Here is a 20,064-nt window from a genome sequence, read left to right on the forward strand (position 1 = left end):
ATTTAGAATAAGAAGTAGATTTAATTCACCCTACTCTTAAACAGCACATCACAGTGTGGACCAATAAGAAAAATTAGTTATAAAGTGTTTATAATCATGATTAAAATACTGAAAATATATTTTAAAACTTAAGTTACTAATAATCGGCAATCATCCCATCAATTATGTATGATAATATACTATAATAAAGTGATTACATATTATTAAATAGTAACTAATGTATTACATTATTAAATATATTGTATATTATATATGTGATCATACATAATTATATTCCATGCTGGTTTATTTCTAAATTTTAGAAAAATAATTCATTCTCTTTAGTATTTTAAAATTCCTGTCTGCATTTTCAATTTCTCAATTTAATAAGTTATTGGTAAACATATATGCACAGAGCTTGGAATTAATTCAAAATTAATATGCAGAATTGAAGGCACAAACATTAGTCTGCTAGTGTATAAAATGGTATGTATATGTTAATATCCTATGTCAGTTAAGAGAAAACACAGTTCAAACTGGCTTAAACAATAAGAAGATGTACTATTTCACAAAACCAAAATTCAAAGGATATAACAAGGTCAAGGTAAAGAAAGTAGGGCTCAGCCCTATTTTTCTACAATCCACTCAGAAAAGATCTCTCCATTTGACAGTTTGGTCTCCAGGCTGTCTCTCCTCAGAGCCACTGGCATGCTCATGGCCAGTGGAATGAGATAAGCTCTCTCCCTACCATGAAATAAAGATGTTTCCCTTCAGTCTGATTAGATCAAATCTTGTGATTTAATAGAATTAGGTAGTAAGTGAGCTGAACTCATTTTTAGAGTATTTGGTTTGTTCTTCATTTTATTTTCTTTTTATTTCTTGGTTTCATTTCCATTTTGCTTTTTTATTGAACAGGGGGGAAAAAACTAATGTTTCTATTTTTCCAGAGTTAGAGATAGTGAATATACAATGAACATTCTTGAGGAAAATAGGATTATATAAAGTTATTGAGGGAAAGGCAAAGAATCCATCGAGGGTCTTTGATGCAGTCAATCACTTTGACCACACCAGTTTATTATAATAATTATTGTACTATACCTAACATAAGAAAATGCTACACATTCCAGAGGGATTTTTCCAACACTGGATAAACAGAAGGATTCTCACCTTGTGGCATCTCGGGTGGCAGATAATGAGGTTCTTGAGCACTAACATGAACCCATTCAAAGTCATCATATAGATCCTGGTGGTAATCACAAACTCCCGGACCATCATCAAAAGTACAGCCACCTGAAAGGGGAAAAGAAGAACTACTGTTACATTCGAAACAGTAGAATGTGCTGGAGAAGAAAACATTATACTGAAATGTACAATGTGGGACTCATAAATTTAATAATAAATGGTACTCCTATTTATCACTATTTTCATTAAATGTTCACATAAAATGAAATTTCTATCTGTATCTTGTGTGAATAAGATAGTGGTTTGAGCCTCAGAAGTAAGGCTGAGATTTTTAGATATGAATAATATTAGAAGATATATGTAATAGTGAGGCTTTCCGGAAATATACAAACCACCTTCAATCTAAATAGTTTTTAACAACTTTAGCAGGGAGAAGGGGAGGAAAGAAAAAAGTGAAAATTGTCTTTCTTTATACAGCAAGTTCAAAAAGGTGAAGTTAATAATTAAATTTAACAAATTTCTTGCTTTAGAAGAACACTTTGAAATCTACTCATGATAGCAAATGAAATACTTACAGCTTTATGAGGTCTAAAGTGTTTGAGGTCAGTGAAACATGCTTCCATACTTCATTTAGATTGCTTTCACACACAATTACAACTTAAAAGTGGGAAAAACTGAACGAAGCATAAAACCGATCAGATTAGCCTACAATCACTCTCACTACTTCCACTTTATTTAATAACCTCTTTTTTAAAAATGGAGGTAGCCTTTCCCCTTTACATCAGTCATTTTTTCTGGCTTTATTTTCTGGGGTAATTTTATGGCAGAAGTAGAATAATTACTTTTGCTTCTCAGCCTACATATACAGGCACACACAATTCAACATACTTAGCTTATTCAATTCATGAAAATCGGAACTGGCCTATATGTCTAATCTTGAAAGAAAATGCATTAGAACTAATGAAAATTCAGCAGTAGGTTTAATGAGAAAAACCAATAACCTGTCTCCCTTCAAGTAGCTTATTTGTTTAGTTTCCGTGGGGATCTTTGTGAAGAAACTCAGTGAATTCTCTGACCGAACAGCAGGCTGGGGGGTGGTAAACTTCAGGCCTGTAAATTCTTCTCTGTAAACAAAGAATTCACTTTTCTCATGAAAAATTTATCAATCTGAATATGAAAAAGTTATATTCCTCACCAATGACAGAGACAAGCCAGCATTACAGGCAAAGAAGGCAAAATCAGAAATGTCCAGATGATACTATGGCCCAAAGAACCTTTTTCAAAAGTGGAATATATATATATATGGGTATCCTGGAATCACTCTTATGACCACATCAATCCTTTAAAATAACCAAACTCCAGCAGCTTGAAAGCTTAATGCAGTCTTTTAACTAGGCCTAAAACAGCCTTTATATAAATGCTCTCATGAAAAATGATTTATTTTTTAATTTAAAATTAATCAATGAAAAGAGGTTGCTAGGAAATGAATCTTCACATAGCAAGGGGAAAGTTTTTCTCAAAATATAATTTGCTCTCACAATCCTAAAATAACTTACTGCTGTGCAACCCATACCTTCAGGGCTTCCACTGCCCTTTGTGAGTGACCTCTGTATATAAATTTAAACTACCAATGGAACCTACATTGGCTCATTTGGAAGACAAATGGGCTTAATTGCTGTCCTTCATAGCCATTGTTAATTTTAGCCTCCAGGATTCTTATTAGCAATAACAACTAGGAAGAGCTATACAAAATAAGTGGGTCAACCCCTGTTATTTGCTGCACTTCACTCCTGTATCAGTCAAGAGTCTTGGGGAAAGTTCCTGGTCGATGTGAGTTGAGTGATAGAAGAATTTTTTAAAGATGACTCTTTATTTTATAATTTACAATAAATTCTAATCTAAGAGGTACAATATATCTATCCACCACATGTGTAACATAGGAATAAATCTTTGGTAAAAGATGTTTATGAATCTTTTTGTAAAGAATTTTGTATTTCAAAGTTAAGGACTAATACAGTGTATCAGACTGGGAATAAAAAATACAAAAAATACTATTATTGGCCTGATGAATGGGATAGACAGACATGCATGGGAGAGTGTGTGTATGTATATATATATATATATATATATATATATATATATATATATATAATACAATATGTTACAAGGGATCATAATAGTATGACCAAAGTCACAAAAAACACAAATGACAAATGAATTGGCTACCTATACCTGAGATGGTTTTGGAAGGTTTCATGGAGTTAGGCCTAAAGATGAGTAAGAATGTGCCGGCCCAGAAAGGAAATTGGATTGAAATTAGAAAAAAAGCAAAAGAAAGGGCATAACAAATCTAAAGAAACATGAGATGTTGGAGAGTCTCAAGTAATCTCAAATAATTCTGTGTAATGAGCATGAAAAGTATGTAGGGGACAAAACAGAAACAAAACTAAATATGAAAGATTTATAGATACTATAAAACATTTAGATTTTATTCTATAATTGTATGAAGCCATTAAAGGATTTTATCCAGGAGTATGACACAATTCAAGCCACATTAATAATAATAATGATAACAACAATAATAACAACAGCTATGTAGAGTTTAAAGAGTAATGGGGGAAAACGGAGGTAGATAATTTGGTTCAACCTTACAACAGATAGCACATAATATAATTTAAGCTAATTCCATTTTGCATAATTCCAGTTTACCATTTAAGGCTCACTAGAAAGCCCTAAAAACAAAGTCTTCTTTAATACATAGTCTTCTATACACATGCTCCTCTGTTCAGACATTTTTATATATAGTATTATGATCTATTTAAAAGAGAAACAGCAAGGTTCTAATTCATAAATAAAAACATAACTTATGAATTTAAAGTTTCACTGAGCTAGACAAAAGGAGGCAATACTGAAATGGTGCTCAAGAAATGTCCTGAGGCAGAGGGGATGAAAATGAACAAGGAAACACCTTACATTTTCAGTTTTTGTATTTGCTACTGGTGACAAGACTACAGGGAGTACAGCAAAATCATTTCAACGAAACGGCAACTGCAAGTTCCTTGACCCTTGGAGGAAAATTACTTCTGAAGAGCCATTTCACAGATTGCTAATTCCTTTATGCCAGTCAGTCAGCTAAAGGACAGATCTTTCACTGCAACGGTCTGCTTCCACTAAGACAACCCATTTGTGGGGCTTTGCAAGCTCTTCACCTGAAAATAAAAGTCAAGCTAATGTGGACTTGCCTGAATTTCTTTACATTCCTAAGCAACTCAAAGAAAAGATAGGTACTAAGAAACATTAGGTACAAAAATTAGAAGTATTCCTATCCCCAAAATTATATTGCCTAAACATCTAGCATTTAGAGAGATTCTTGAGTGTTTATTTAAACAGACAGCTCTATGAGAGAGTATAGAAATAGAGATTCTTTCTGTGGAATCATAAAAGAATGAATACTAAACTCAAATCCCTTCTGATATCAAACTTTTCAATAAAACCCAGGGTCAGGTTAATTTAGAACAAAGTTAAATTGGAGAAAAATAAAAGGTCAGTAAGGCCCTGGACAACTGTGAACATGTTATGGAGGACATTCTTTTGAAAGCTATTGTACTAGGACCTTCCACATTCTCCCCTCCAAGGCACCTCTGCAGTCTTAATTTTCTGATTGAATCTAATAGCAAGAAACACACAGAATTATCTTTCATGGTTCTTTACTATTCATAAAGAACAAGCTTCATTTAGCTCAAGATACAGATCATTTTTGTTTTTATTTTCTTAAAATGATTGGAATATACAGGGTTTTGAAAAGTAAGAGTAAAGTCCTAGACAAAATATGTTGGCAAATGCAATGTCCTTAACACTGTTGTTTTATGACCCTCAAAGATGGGCAAATTAATATTTTCCAATTGTGAATTAAGCTGTGATATACAAATTTGCTCATGTAAGTGATCATCAACTTTGAAATAATCTTTCTTCCATTAAGAACACAATGAAAGATTAATATATGTCACGTTAGGAAACATGCAATACTGAATTAAACTATCTTTGAATAGATCATCTTTGTCTATGCTAATCAGAACCATAATATAATTTTACTGGTATAAGCCCCAAAACTCATTACAAAGAAGCCGATACATTTCACACAAAAAAATTTAAAAGAACAGACAAGTAACTTATTACTGAATCTCTTCAATGTAATTCCATTCATAATCTGAGTCAATATTGTCTTCTCCCAGAAAAGCAGATTTTTACCAAGTGTAAAAATTGATGCTTTTAAATAAAGTTCATATTTCCTCTGAAATCTACTGGGATATCTTAAAATATTTCTTTTCCTTTCAACTTTTGGGAATATTGAAGATACAAAATAAGAATTGACTTATCATAGTCAATGCTTAGGAAGTTTACCTCCAGTCTAAGGATAAACAATGACTGTTCTCAATTTAAGTACTGAAATTCAAATAGGAAAAAAAAATCCAAGTAGATGCAAAGGACGGATGCCTTTGAGGTCATAAGTATGAGTCACTGGTCTTAATGCGTCACTCTGGTTCAATAACAAAGAAGATCTAATGAAGAAAAATAAGAAAATTTATGAATACGAGTTCCTTAAAAGAGAACAACTTCAGATCCAGAAAAAAAACTCTTTTGCCCTGCTAGTAGTTAAGTAGTAGAAGAAAATATTATTTGAGCCTAGCTCCTCCATAAAGGAAAAGGAACTTGAAACACATTATGGAAATCCAAACCCAACATTTATTGATAGATATAAATGACTCTTAATGATGAGAGAAGAGCTCATTCCAAACACACCCATAAATGATCTAATTGTTCATCTCTAGAGTTCCATTTCTAGCCAAGAATATATGTTTAATACATACAATCCAAGATTATTTAGCTAGTAAGACTTCTATTCAAATTGTCTATGATTTGAAGCAAATGCTATACTCCAATTGACTGAATAATCTTCTTTTAATAAGACTAAATTAACCAGAATAGAAAAATAAGTCCAGTTTTAGTCCCCTCCATCTTTGCAGAGAAGCAATATTAACATCTCCTCAACTTCAATTAAGAAGACTTAAGGAATTTTAAGGAACTGGTACATACCACCACTCAGATGGTAGAAGAAAGAGACAGCATTTCTAGATGAAGCCTGCAGAGATGGCTAAGCACATATACAGCTTTCCTATTTTATTTCTTTGAGCTTCAATTTCCTTCCCAATAAAATCAAGATAATAATAGCTACAGTACAGTTGTATGAGGATTAGTGATAATGCATGTAAAGCCCCTAACACTCAAGTTTTTTTTAACAGCACCTTATTTTTTCATGTTCCATTCTTAACAGTGTACTCTGTATATATGCTATACAAATGCAAACCTATGCACATATTAAACAGCAAAAGTCGAAGAAAGAAACTTATGGTTTCTATATAGTTTATCCAGAAAGACTAAAGAGAGTTCCCATAAAGACAATATTATCATATTACCATTACCAGTTTTCCCTGAACACTCATCAGATATGCTTTCAATAAGAAAACACCTTACTGATCAAGGGTCTGATCAAGTTTGCTGATCAAGGGTCAGCAAACTTCAACTGTAAAAAGCCAATTAATAAATATTTTAGGTTTTGCAGACCATATCATTTCTGTCACAACTACATAACTGTTGTCATTGTAGCGAGAAAGCAGCCACAGAGAATACCTAACAAATGGGTATGGCTGTGTTCAAATAAAACTTTTATGGGACTTCACTGGTGGTCCAGTGGTTAAGAATCCGCCTTCCAATGCAAGCGACCTGGGTTCAATCCCTGGTCGGGGAACTAAGATCCCACATACTACAGGGCAACTAAGCCTGCACGCTCTAGAGCCTGTGCACCACAACGAGAGAGAAGCCCGCGCAATGCAACTAGAGAAGCCCAGGTACCGCAACGAAAGATCCCTCATGCTGCAATGAAAATCCTATGTGCCGCAACTAAGACCCGATGCAGCCAAATAATAATTAAATTAAATTAAAAAAAAAAAACTTTTATTACAAAAACAGGTGGCAAGCTGGATTTAGCCATCAGGCCATAGTTCACCAACCCCTGGGTTAGATCACTCTGATCTTAAGTATCCTTGAAAATTATAGGTAGTACACAGTCTGGTTAAAAGCTTACAAACAAGGGTCTTTGATTTCTGCATCACCTCCATATGACTTGATTTTCTTTCTCATATATCAAGACGAGTGGTAATAGGCCACAGCCAGGAAACTGAAACTGGAAATGGGGTCTGAATGACAGTTCTACATCTAAAACCAAATAAGATTGTCTGGCTGGCCAGAGGTCTAAATCAGGAAGTGAGAATATGAGAGAGCTTTCAAGGTCCTGTAGTCTGGGTTTCAAGCTTTTCAGACAACAAAGGGAAATATATTTTACACTGTGACCCAGCATATATTGATACATGCATACATGCATGCATATAGTCAAATATACAGTATGTGTGAACACAAATACATTTATTCATTCAATCATTTATTATCTCAAACTATAGGTCATTAGTCGGGTGCTCTTTCTATAAGGGAAATAAAATTAAGAGTAATTGCGTGAATCAGGGAAGTATTGGGTTGGCCAAAAAGTTTGTTCAGGTTTTTCTATAACTAACTTTTTGGCCAACCCAATAGATATGAGAAAAAGAAAACAGGATGGCAATCCTCTGCTTCCAATATGTATACACAAGTATATGTCCATTGTGGGAGGGTACCCAGAAGACAGACATAAGCAATCCAAGTCTCTATGCCTAATTTTCAGGTCTCAGGTACAAGCTGAGGTCCAAAAATAAGCCTTTGAGACCTGGGCAGCCTTGACAGTACATATGTGACTTCATCCAACCTCATTATGGAGCTAATGGATGATTACATGCCAAACAACCATAGAAATGATTTCACAGATGAAAAGAGGTTTATTAAAATGTAAAAGGAACATATTAATAAAAAGTGCCTCATACTAGAAAAAATTAAAATTTCCCAGAGTTACAGAGCAGGAAAGTGTCAGAGTCGGGATGTGAACCCAGGTACTATATAGGTTCTTTACTCTTGACCATGACATTAAATGGCTCCTCAAATGAAGTGTGATTAGACATCTTCAGAATCATACAGTACAGCTCCCGTCAATCAGCATAACCTCAAGCTATTGCTCAACAAAGAGAGCATTACCCATCTCGCCCAGGTGATAGTACAGGGTGCTGCATCCTTTGTGGACAAAATGTAGTAAACTTTCAACCATATTACACGTCAAGGTCTCCTAGACTTGATGCCAGCAATAGAAAAGGTTCTTTTTTGGACGGAGCTATAAAAGCCAGGCTGATTAACCAGTAACTTCAGCAAAGAATTTTATTTCAATACAGTGACTTAAGGCTAAGAATGTATATGATCATAGCACTGTACTACCACTCTTGCTTGGCAACCTTCACTTTCACCTCATCTCCCCTAAAACACGTATAAACAAGTGGCTTTTCTACCTTTAAAAACATTAAAATAAATCAAAAGCAATTTTGTTCTGGCAATTTTTGCATAGTCCTGACATGAATCCTAGGATAAGAAACCAGGTGCTTTTGCAAAGATCATTAATGTATTTACCCAAGTTTCTTTTCCTATTTTTCATCATTTTTTCTATTCCAGTAAAATCTCATCTTTTTTGTCTAGCGTTAGATACACAATCCAGAGAAACCCATTGAACAAAGTAATAGAGAGTAAATGTACTGAAAAATAAAATTCACAACTGAAGCCATGATTTACATTTTGGTAAAACTGGAAACCATCCAAGCTCACATTTAAACATTTCTTTGTTTTGTTTTCTTTCTCATGGAGGGATTCCTGGTGGGCTCCACTTCACCGATATCAGACACATTCTGGCTTATTTCAGCAGTTGCTCCTGACTCAGCTCAAGCATGATGGGTGATGGATCATTTTTCATTTATGAAGGGAGTTCTGTAAAATGCTGAAGCCGTGTAAAACAGAATTCCATAACCCAACCTCCTAGAGGAAGGGCAAAGATCTGCCTTGAGGTTTTGAATTCAAATATTATAGCAGATTGGCAAAGGAATCAAATATTCTCAGCTACCTTTTAAGAAGTTCAACAGTTCGGTTTTGTAAGACTGAAATACTACTTCGAAAAAAATAACTAATGTAGGTAATTAAAATGCATCTTGAAAATAAAAAGAAAAAATTATCTTTTTCATTAATATGAAGCCCCTTTCCTATTGAAATGTTTCTAGACTTGGTGTAATATAGAAGGTATACAGGTCAATGTTTGGGTTTTCCACAGTTCTTAAAATATATTCTTAAGAGTAAAGACAGTTCTTTCTGCCATTTTCTTTATTTAGGAAAAAAAAGCTGGACATTATCATTTCTATCAGTATATTAACTACTGATTTCAGATGTATTAACCAGTTCTTTCATTCTAAGCATCATTTAAACAGTCACTTTGGCCTTTTACCAAGTCCACAGCAAACAAGCCACTTACCCAAACACAAGGAAATTCTTACATTAATATTGAGTGATGTTAGAGACCTTGTTGTCAGAGATCTCTACCCCCTTTCTCATAAAGAAAGTAATCGGGGCTTTAACCAATGTTTTGGTGAGATTTTTCTAGCCTTTAAAAACTTCGACTTCTGACCAAGTCAGTGTTGAAGGCTGAATTATAACTTTCTCTGCTCAAATTTCCTTTCTCAGGACAGTGCATATGGTTACCATTTAGTGGAATCACCACATAAAATAAAGATCCCTCAACCAGCAAAAACCAACGCTCAAACAGACATTTAAGTGATATGTAAGTCAACAGTCAGTCTAACCTAATGAAGAGAGTCATAATTGGGAGAATGATGAATAAGGTTTTACAAAGGGCCTCACTGAGTGAGATTCAGATCTGGCTGTATCCTTATTTTCATATTTCAATACCAAAAAAAAGACAAAAACAAAAACAACCAATTTGGCTCCATTTTCCCATTTCTACTTCCACATACTACATAGGAATGCTGTGCCAATTAATTTTAAAAATCTCTCCACAATACCCTATGACTAGTAAAGCTACATGCTATACACATTTAAGGCATCAAGTTTGGGTTTTAGTTCGGAAAACATCTAGGTAAGATCCTTATTGTTGTTTCATATTTACATGACATTTTTAAAGTAGTATGAGCAAAACTTGAAGGATTAGAAAACAGAAAATGAGCTTACAACAATATCCCATCATTCCTGGGCCTCTGTAAAAAGATAAAGCGGCTCATATGATAAAAAAATTCGGTTATATGTCAGAAATTCATGCCACCACTGACTCTACTCCCTAGCAGAATTCCTAAAATATAAACCACCACAATTCAACTATTCTTACATAATAAAAATATTTTAAAGATGTTGACTCTGCCTGTAATAGAATTTCATGTGAAATTCAAAAATATAAAAAAATGCTTCAGTGCAGAAAAGAGGTCTGGGCCTGGAAGAATAATTTCGTACAGATAAGCTAACTTTCTTTTGTTGCAAACTCCATGCATATCAGCGGCTCTTGGCTCCCAAGAATAGTAGGTATAAAACTGTCTACAGACTTGAAATATCCTTGTCTCATCAAATTTGGATGATTGACTGAAAGCATTATATCCCATTTATTTAACATACTTACTTTAATTTTCCCTCCAGGTTTTGCTCTAAAACATAACGACTGACTTTAAATCCATTGAACTGTACAGTTTACAGATAAAAGGCAAACACATTTCTTCAGAATGAACCATGAAAACCTGGAAATTTTTTATTTTCAAATATGAGGGGTGAGAAGCTGGCACACAGATTTGAATAATAGATTAAAAGCAGTTAACAGTATGGAGATAGCATTTGAAGTATGGTATCTGCTGTGCAGCAGGACAGCTTTCCTGCCTCACTTCTCACCTCAAGCCATAGCTTGTATTTTGAAATTGTCAAAGCTCTAAAAATAGATAAAATAAAAGACATTATTACAGTGCAAATCTGACAAGCCCATCCTAGCAAATAATTAGTAAAAACAAATTGCCCCTAATTAATGTCTTAGTAAACCTAAGTTTACCATCCTTACTATTAGAGTAAAGGCAAATTATAACAGAAGTGAGCATTTTTGCTCATATCATTTGCAAAACTTTAAAGATTAATAATATCTAGTGTTGACAGTACACGGGGTAACAACGGGAGAGCAAAAGGCACTTTTGGTTGGGGGGAGTGGCGGGGGGCAATTTGGTTTTTAATCACTTGCCTTTCAAACCAGCAATAACACTTCTCGAAATCTACCCTACATAAATGTTCACATACGTGCAGTCCTCAGTCCTATAAATACAAGCTAGGCCAACCAATTTCCAAAAAAAGAAAAAGCAAAACAAATTATGTATGGGTCTTCTCAATAGCATCCAAAGACAAGGACTAACTTCAAGCTTGAAGGGCACTTATAGCAAAATTATTCACAAATAAAATCACAAACTTTGTACTAATGAGCACTAGTAAGGTATTTTAATACTTAATTCACGTGAGAAACGTAAATATTCAACACTATCGATTCATGAAGATAAAGATAAAGCAAATATTAAGAGGCAATATAGAATCTACAATTATTTGGTAAATGTTAAGACAATATAAAGTTGCAAAAATAGAGGTAAAAAAAATGTTGAATCAAATGCACAAACAGAAAGAAGAACATGCCATAGGAGATCAATGATATGAAAGTATCCCTCCATAGCCACCAATTCTTTCAACTGGATATTTAACCAGATTGGGAAAACAAAGAAAAACTGCTTATGAGAAGTAACAGTCTATGATAAACCATTCAAGATAAGACTGATACAGCAATAGCATCGTCATTCCAAAATAAAATTATCTAAAAGAATGGCTTTGAGTATAACTTCCTAGTATTCTCCTGACAGCTGATAATATAACATAGTTCCTTTCCACTTATCACTTCAGTAAGTTCAGGCCTCATCTGAAGGTACAACCAGAATGAAAAGTAGATTACGGCATAATAGAGAGCTAAACATGTCTAAAGCTTTTCTGATGCTACTTTATCTGCAAAGGATGGGTTAATAACTTTGTCAGAGAATGCATACATATATGTATTTCCATATGAAATGCTTGGATTATGATTATGACTATCTGGCTACTTATTATTTAATTCAAAACGTTTCTAATAATCTGATATGAGTAAAATAAAACCTATTTCTAGAAAAGCACTTTCAATTAGTAGAATATAATTCAATCAATTAGTGAAATCACATGTTAACCTTATTAGAGGAAATAGGAAAATACCTTCCAACTTCAAGTACCTTCCTAACCCCTCCTCTCATCTCTCAATTTTGCATTTAATTTTAGACTACAAGTTAGATGTTAACATAGATTTTAGTTTGATCAAGATGATGCATGGAGGAAGTAGAAATGGAGGAACTGAGACACGAAAATCATGGTTTAGAGCAAGCAGTCAGCTGATATTCCAAGTAGTTGTATTTGACTAAGATTCTTTCAGGAAATGCTCTATGGAGTGGGTAGTAACAGGGAGAAGGGCTGTTGGGTTACAGAAACTAGGTGACAGAGACTCAGAGGAATGAAAGCATCTTTGGGGGAAGAAACAAAAGAGACTTGGGAGGGGTGGGAGTGGGGGAGCTGTGCTATAGACTAAGAGCATGAAGGGTCCAAGGGGGTGGAGGGTAGGGGGCAGAGACCACTAAGGTGAGGCCTAGATGGATATGACAGTGAAGTCTGTACCTGACTCAATCTAAGCGGCAAGTCATAATTCAGGTATAAGTGGCCAACCACGCATGATACCATGAATCGTATGAAGTTGCATCTCTTTAAGAACTGCCCACATATACACAGTTTTTAAGACAAGTAAGAGGCATTCAGATTCTTGCTCAGCAGGTTTTAACCTCCAACCTGTTAAGGACTGCCACACGAAAGGGATATGTGTGAGGCTAGGAATCTTCTCCTTGCTGCGATCAGGTCTACAAGCAAATATCCCCCCACAAGATGAGCATAATCCATTTTCAGGATTCTGCAGTCCACCCCTACCCCACCCCTCAGTAGTCCATAAAAGGGATTGGCTATGCTTCATACTAGGATTTGTTTTTCATGTATGTGAAGCATCTTGTAACACAGACCAAAAGACTTATTTTTGCTGTGGGGATACTGGCTATAACATGGTCATATTTTCAAGAAAAATTATTTCTACCAAAACATTAAGAGTCATTAAAAGCTAGTGACTTATGTGGCCTTGCCCCAGGCTGTGGCAATGTCTACAAAATGCAGTCTTGAACTGGGTTATCTGTAATTTCTTTAAAGACCACAAAAGCTTAATGAGTGAAAGACTATTGAATCTGACTCAATGGCATTAATTACACCTCCAAGGGTGAAGTGAGAATTGTGTGAGTCAAAGAATAAAATTTTATAGTACTATAAAAAACTGGTGTAGAAGGCGCAGGGGAAGGGAACTGCAAAGTAAGTAATTGAAGGCAGGAGAGTTGACTTCCTGCCCAATCACTAACTTGGCTGAGCCTTCAGTGGTAAAACTTTCTGCCCCAGACTTAAATTTATAATCACAATAACAACCACAGCTTCCAAAGAAAACCAATGAACACACTCCTCTTCTTAAACATTTAAGACACAAAGTAAATCTCTCTAAGGACACAGTGTGTCTGGCATAGCTTTTTTTTTTCCCCCAAATCTCAATGTTACCATGGAGAAAAGGCAGACCTAAACCAGTCAACGGGATTGTATATGTCCAGTACATATAAACACGTATTTTCATACAGAGAAAGGGGGAGATTTTTTAAGTTTCCACTCCAAAATTGAGAGCAGCTTTACTTCAATCCTATGATCAGAACTATTCTCTACATATTGACAGCTTCAAGCAGACATAAGTAATAGGGAATTACAATACGTACCATTTGGTATGTATTTTTGCAATTACAATTTTTAGATGCATTAGAATTCACAAATAAAACTCAGAAAGCCTTTATGGTTCTCAGAGAAGATTAATGAAAATATTTGATAAGAATGCAAACAAAGTGTAAAGCCAACAGTTATTTTTCACATGAAAAAACTATTTAACACAGTTCACAGCACATAGTAAGCACTAAACATCAGGTTTGGTTTTTTTTTTAATTAAAAATAATCACATATATTCCCACCAACCAGAGATAATCAGTGCAAACATTTTGGTGTGTATTTCTTTCTAGGCTTTCCCACATTATATTATCTTACTGCTTATTGCTAAGATTTAGGAAAGCTACCACTTTCCTAAAATTTATAGTACCCAGCCATTTTGCCAATGCTGTAAATCAATAATGTTGCAATTCACGCTACCAGGACTCCAAAGTATAAATTCATAATGTCTATATAATGCTACTTTTTTTCTCCTTTGTGTGTTTGTGTATGTATAATTAGTTAAATCCACAGGAATTTCTGAAACAGTATTTATAATGGTGATATTGAACAGATGTTAATTTCTTGGTGCTCTTTCTCTCAGCTGGCATGTTAACTTTTTTGGTAGATTACTATCTCTCTGTACTCACCTTCAATGCTACTACCAAAAGGGGATATTCTTTAGATCTTTATATTCTTTATATATATAGGATATTCTTTATACAGAAGTATAAATGTGTTAGAAGTAGTAAAAGAAACACATGTCACTATAGTAGAGATGAAAACTGCACCAGCAGCAACAGCAATAATTGCAGCTAACTATGCCGAGTGGCTACTATGGACAAGGTACTATTCTAAACACTTTATGTGAAGTAATTCATTTTTTTTTTTTTTTATAGGGCTTCCAGTCTGTTGGAAGAAGCTTTTGCATTTTATTTATTCATTTATTTATTTATTTATTTTGCGGTACGCGGGCCTCTCGCCGCTGCGGCCTCTCCCGTTGCGGAGCGCAGGCTCCGGACACGCAGGCTCAGCGGCCACGGCTCACGGGCCCAGCCGCTCCGCGGCACGTGGGATCTTCCCGGACCGGGGCACGAACCCGCGTCCCCTGCATCGGCGGGCGGACTCTCAACCACTGCGCCACCAGGGAAGCCCTGAAGTAATTCATTTAATCCACACAGTAACCTAAAAAAGTGGGTACTATCAGTATTTCCATTTTGTAGATGAAGGTAAGCTTAGTTTACCTGAGCTGCAGTTATTAGTTCGAGGTCACATTGCTAGTAAGGCACCAATCCAGGATCCAAATCCAATTTTCTGAACTTTCTTCAAATGGATGGGAATAAGCATTTCAAAGGGAAGAGGAGCATCAAACTTGAGGAGAAAAGCCAACAAGCAAGCTAGGTATTACCAAATCAAAATGCAGACTAAACAAGCAGCCGCAACCTATAGGCCAGATAGCACAGTCATTCCTGCAAATGCAGGAAAAATCTCTAGAGAAATAAGGTACACTTTTGCACAAACTATGACCAATTACAAGAGGTCCCTTAGGAAAAGCAGATTTCATGCTCCAAACACTCCCATGTCGTCAAGTAATGGCTTCCTCTCCGCCTAAGAATCTCATAGACTTCTCAAACCATGAATTTTAAGTAAGCTATTGGCACGAATTCTCTTTCACCTCTTTCTTCATTTCTTCTCTTGGAGAGGGGGAAGGAGGCATAGTCTCATTTTAGCAGCTGTGACTCAGCTGTCTACTCTCCATGCCCACACCAGGAATTTGGACGTCCCTTCAGAGATGCCATTTACAAGTGAGAAACTGTTGGGAGAGCAAAGATACATGCCTCTTTCAGCTAGCATCTCTTTTGTGTAATAAATATTTTTAACCCAGTTTATTTCAGCATCTACAACCCATGTATTTCTTTAGTAGTAGACGACATTTAATTTACTAGAGCTAGCTAGTAAAGGATGGTGAGGATGGTGACTGTATTTAAGCCTGCCTACATACCACTAAAGCAGGACAGGCAGTGATTCTAACCTGACTCCTGACAGAGCTCAAAGCAATCCCATAAGGAAAAAGAAACTAAACATCAGGGATATCTGCCAAGTGTCTATCTGCATGGAGTGCTGTTTAGACCAGTGTATTAAAAGAACATTAATTTTTCCCTTACCTCAATGAAGTCCACCCTAGTTTTCTAGGAAAATTCAGGGCTCCACTTATTTTAAATGCCCATTTATTTAAAATCAAAGAATTTGGGAACTCCCTGGCCGTCCAGTGGTCAAGACCCCACGCTCTCACTGCTGAGGGCCCAGGTGCGATCCCTGGTTGAGGAACGAAGATCCCACAAGACACGCAGCGTGGCCAAAATAAAAATAATAAAAATAAAGGTAAATAAATGAAATAAAATTAAATTAAAGAATTTGAGAATGTGAGAAGCTGCAAAAGATCCTCAAGCTCACTGAGTACAATTCTCCACCCAGTACAGGAATGTCCTCTAGAGTCTCAGGACAGATGGCCTCTCATCTGCTTGGATATTTTCACATCCAAGGCAAGGACCTCTGTGGTATCAATGGTATTGCACCATGATGGCTGTGAACTCACTTAACAATTCCGATGGAATGGTATGACACTTTTGAGAAATTTTATCTTCCCAAAGACTACAGCCTATTGTGTGTAATAGAACCATTAAACTTCAGAATTGGAAAAGACTTTAATGATCATTTAAGCCTAGGGCACTTTTTGTTTAACCTTGACCACAATTTAGTCAAGTAGGAGGTCTACAGGTGTATATATGTGAAGCTTAGCCTATAATGATCACTGTATGAGGACTGCCCTCCCCTACTGAGCCAACTTTTCCAAACAAAGCTTCATTTCTGTTGACTTTTTCGTATTCAAACTGAAGTCTATTTCTTAATTTTTCTCTTTCCATACTATTGAATTGACATTACAACCCTGATCCAAAACAAAAAAAAAGACTAATAAAAATTAATAGGTACCTAAAGGAAGCAGAAACTACAGTACTGAGATTCTGATGAGTCCATGGGTCACAACCTGGGGAAAAAGAAACTGGATCCATCCAGCCTTTAAGAGAAACTGCACGTGGAGAAAAAAAATTCTATGTGATACTTCCCAAACTCTAAGGCACAAGACTGTTTGTACTAAATATATTTGTAATATTATGTAAAATGAATGCTCATAGAAAAAGACTACATTTTATCCAACTCCTGGTATGTAAGTATCAGAACGAAAAGGGACATCAAGATTTTACCTTAATCAGCTCCCTACCTCCAGGCAGGAAAGGTATCCCAGCCTCCTTTTACACTGGGAACTCTCTAAGGTTAACTGACTTTCCCAGACTCAGTAAATGATGAAAGAGACACTCTGTCCCAGGATCCCTTTCACCTTGTCCAGCAATTCTTTTTCCTCTATTACACACTGTCCTCCAATGTTTATTGTTCAGCTTTATCAGCCAATTTAATTTTTTAAATATTTTTTTTGCTAGTGCGCACAAATGAAATTTCCTCAGAATGGAAGATTTTTTTAGATAGCAGATATTGTATATCATTCACCTAATTTTGTTTTTTTAATGAATCAAACAGAAGAGAAGTTGGATTGCTTTGCCACTAACTATTTTCAAAACTTCATTTTCTGGAGATTAGTTCTTTCACTGCCTTGTCCCACTTAATCTATTGTAATAAAGCCATCTGTAAGCTTTTCTAAATGTGGTTTAGAAGATGAGAAACCAAACAGTTCAAAACAAAGATCAACTTTTGAAAAATGAAAGAAACAAGTATTTTTTGTAAATCACATATTATGTGTCAGATACTGTAGGGAATACTAACGTTTAAAATTTACAAACATTTTTTAAATTTTATATAATTAATTGAATATTTACAAATATTAACTTCCAGATTTTTTCATTTAATATGAATACTTAATTTCATTTAATATCTACAAACAGAGTCAGTGAAAATGTTCTCATTTTCAGAAGATGAAGCTGAACGGATCCAGTTTCTTTTTTTTCTCCAAGTTGTGACCCATGGGGCATCAGAATCTCAGTACTTTAGTTTCTGCTTCCTTTAGGGACCTATTAACTTTTATGAGTCTTTTTTTTTTTTTTCAGTTCAGAAAACTGAGATACAGAACAGTTCATCAATTTGGCCAAAGTCCTATAACTATTAATTGGTAAACTGAAACCTGTATCTCTTTCAAAAGCTTGTATACTTTTCAATCCACGTGAAAAACAAAAGCAACTGGGGTCTTGATGACATACAGGAGAATGAGGAAACTGCAGTAACTGTTCATAAGCACACAGTCTAGATTAGGTGTTAGTAAAGCAGGTAATCAGTTTTTCTTTGATAAAATTTCTTTAATTTCTGCTCACTTGCTCCCATGATTCAAGGGTCAGCACAAACTGGAAAAGCTATTCTCTGCATGTCCCCTTCCAAATCTCCTCCTCAACAACCTCAGAATTCTCCAATGCTAAGGCTTCTATGTGAAAAAATTTAAAAAGAGATTTTTCTCTAAGAATTTTGCTTTTTATTCTTGAGAAAAACCTGGGTGAGGCATCATATAAAAACTTAATTTGTGCTTAATGCCCAAGGCCACAAGACAACTGCCATAATTGAAGAAAGCTTTTCCTTTCAATAAATAATATTTTATTACTTTAATAAACACACAAAAAGATTCATATTTCAGTAGTGAATAAGGTTCCATTTGAGATGTACAGTAGTGAGGGAAAAAAACATTATTTTCACAAATCACTCTCACAAACCACTTTGGTAGAGATGACTCTTGAGGATAATTTCCAATTGTCAAGTCCCCTTCTCAATTCTGAGAGAACAAACTTGAGCTAAGGAGTTGCACCTGGACACAAGAGGCAGCAGAAGAGCCTTGTAGAAGATAATGTCATCAAAAATAACCCATAACCCAACAATTGTTACAAGTACAGTAACATTAAGTCCTCATCCATGAGAGACTGGATTTTGTTCCCTCAATCACAGTACGCTGTGTGAACATAGCTAGGTACATGAAACATAGAAAGGTTTTAATAAAAACTGTTGCAAATAATTGAAAATATAAGATGAAAAACCTTATTATTATACGTATGATTTTTTAAAAGCTTGGTTGTGTTAAGTTTGTGATGGCTGGGATTAAATGTTTGGGGCTGATAACATCTTCTCAGGTAATATCAGAGCTCAATGAATCTAATTACCAGTAAAGAATTCAAATCAATAAACACTAATTGAAGTACCAGTAGTACCAGTACTGCATTAGATAATGGACTAAGTGGCTGCCATAAAGGGAGCGGGAAAAATATAAGTAAGCGATTACAGTATGAGAAATATACAGCATACATATAGCAACAGGAGAAGTGATTAATAAACACTATACTTGGGTAGGTAGTTAACAAAGATTTCACAGAAAATCTGACATATGTACTAAGTTTTGAAGGAAGAATGAAGACCGCCAGACAAAGAAAACAGCAGGTGCAAAAAATAAGGATGACTAAAATCGGATTAACTTTGTTTTGGGGGAGTGTCAGGTTTAAAGAGGGATCCTAAGAGAAGAGCTGGAGAGGTAAACAATGCTCAGTAACTACAGGCATTGTATGTCATGCCAAGTATCCCAGACTTACCTTATTATTGACAGACAGCAGTGAAACTTCTGTTTTAAAAAGACCAGGCTGGCAATAGTGCAAAGGACAGACTGTAGAGGGCCACCCACAAGGGAGAAAGACAAGATGTGAGGAAGTGACTGCAATAGTCTAGGTGAGAGTTGGTGAAGGTCTGAACGAACCAAGGTTTAAAACCAGATCCACTGTTACTGAAACGGAACCAGACCCTACGGTCCTTCCCGCCATGTCCTCAGCCTGCCTCTTGTCTGTGGAAAAACTATAGCCAAAGAATAAGTTTAATCAGAGAAGTGAGAAAATACAGAAGCAAATAATAATAGTTCAGTCATCAACCAAGTCAAGGACCTTTAGTTCCCCCTCACAGGCTATAGATAATATTCTGAGCCAT

At 35.4% G+C, this 20,064-nt stretch overlaps 1 protein-coding gene across 4 annotated transcripts in view; it reads right to left on the reverse strand.

Annotated features, from left to right (window-relative positions):
* Nucleotides 1-20,064, reverse strand: part of PTPRK (protein tyrosine phosphatase receptor type K) — a 573,018-nt gene that overhangs the window by 446,605 nt on the left and 106,349 nt on the right. For all 4 annotated transcript variants that reach the window (XM_007461250.1, XM_007461251.1, XM_007461249.1 and 1 more), the window contains exon 2: nt 1,147-1,269. In XM_007461250.1, the coding sequence (XP_007461312.1) occupies nt 1,147-1,269 (123 nt within the window). The remainder of the gene's footprint in view (nt 1-1,146; nt 1,270-20,064) is intronic.

Source organism: Lipotes vexillifer, unplaced genomic scaffold (genome assembly GCF_000442215.2).
Source record: "Lipotes vexillifer unplaced genomic scaffold, Lipotes_vexillifer_v1.1 scaffold201, whole genome shotgun sequence".
Taxonomy (NCBI): Eukaryota; Metazoa; Chordata; class Mammalia; order Artiodactyla; family Lipotidae; genus Lipotes; species Lipotes vexillifer.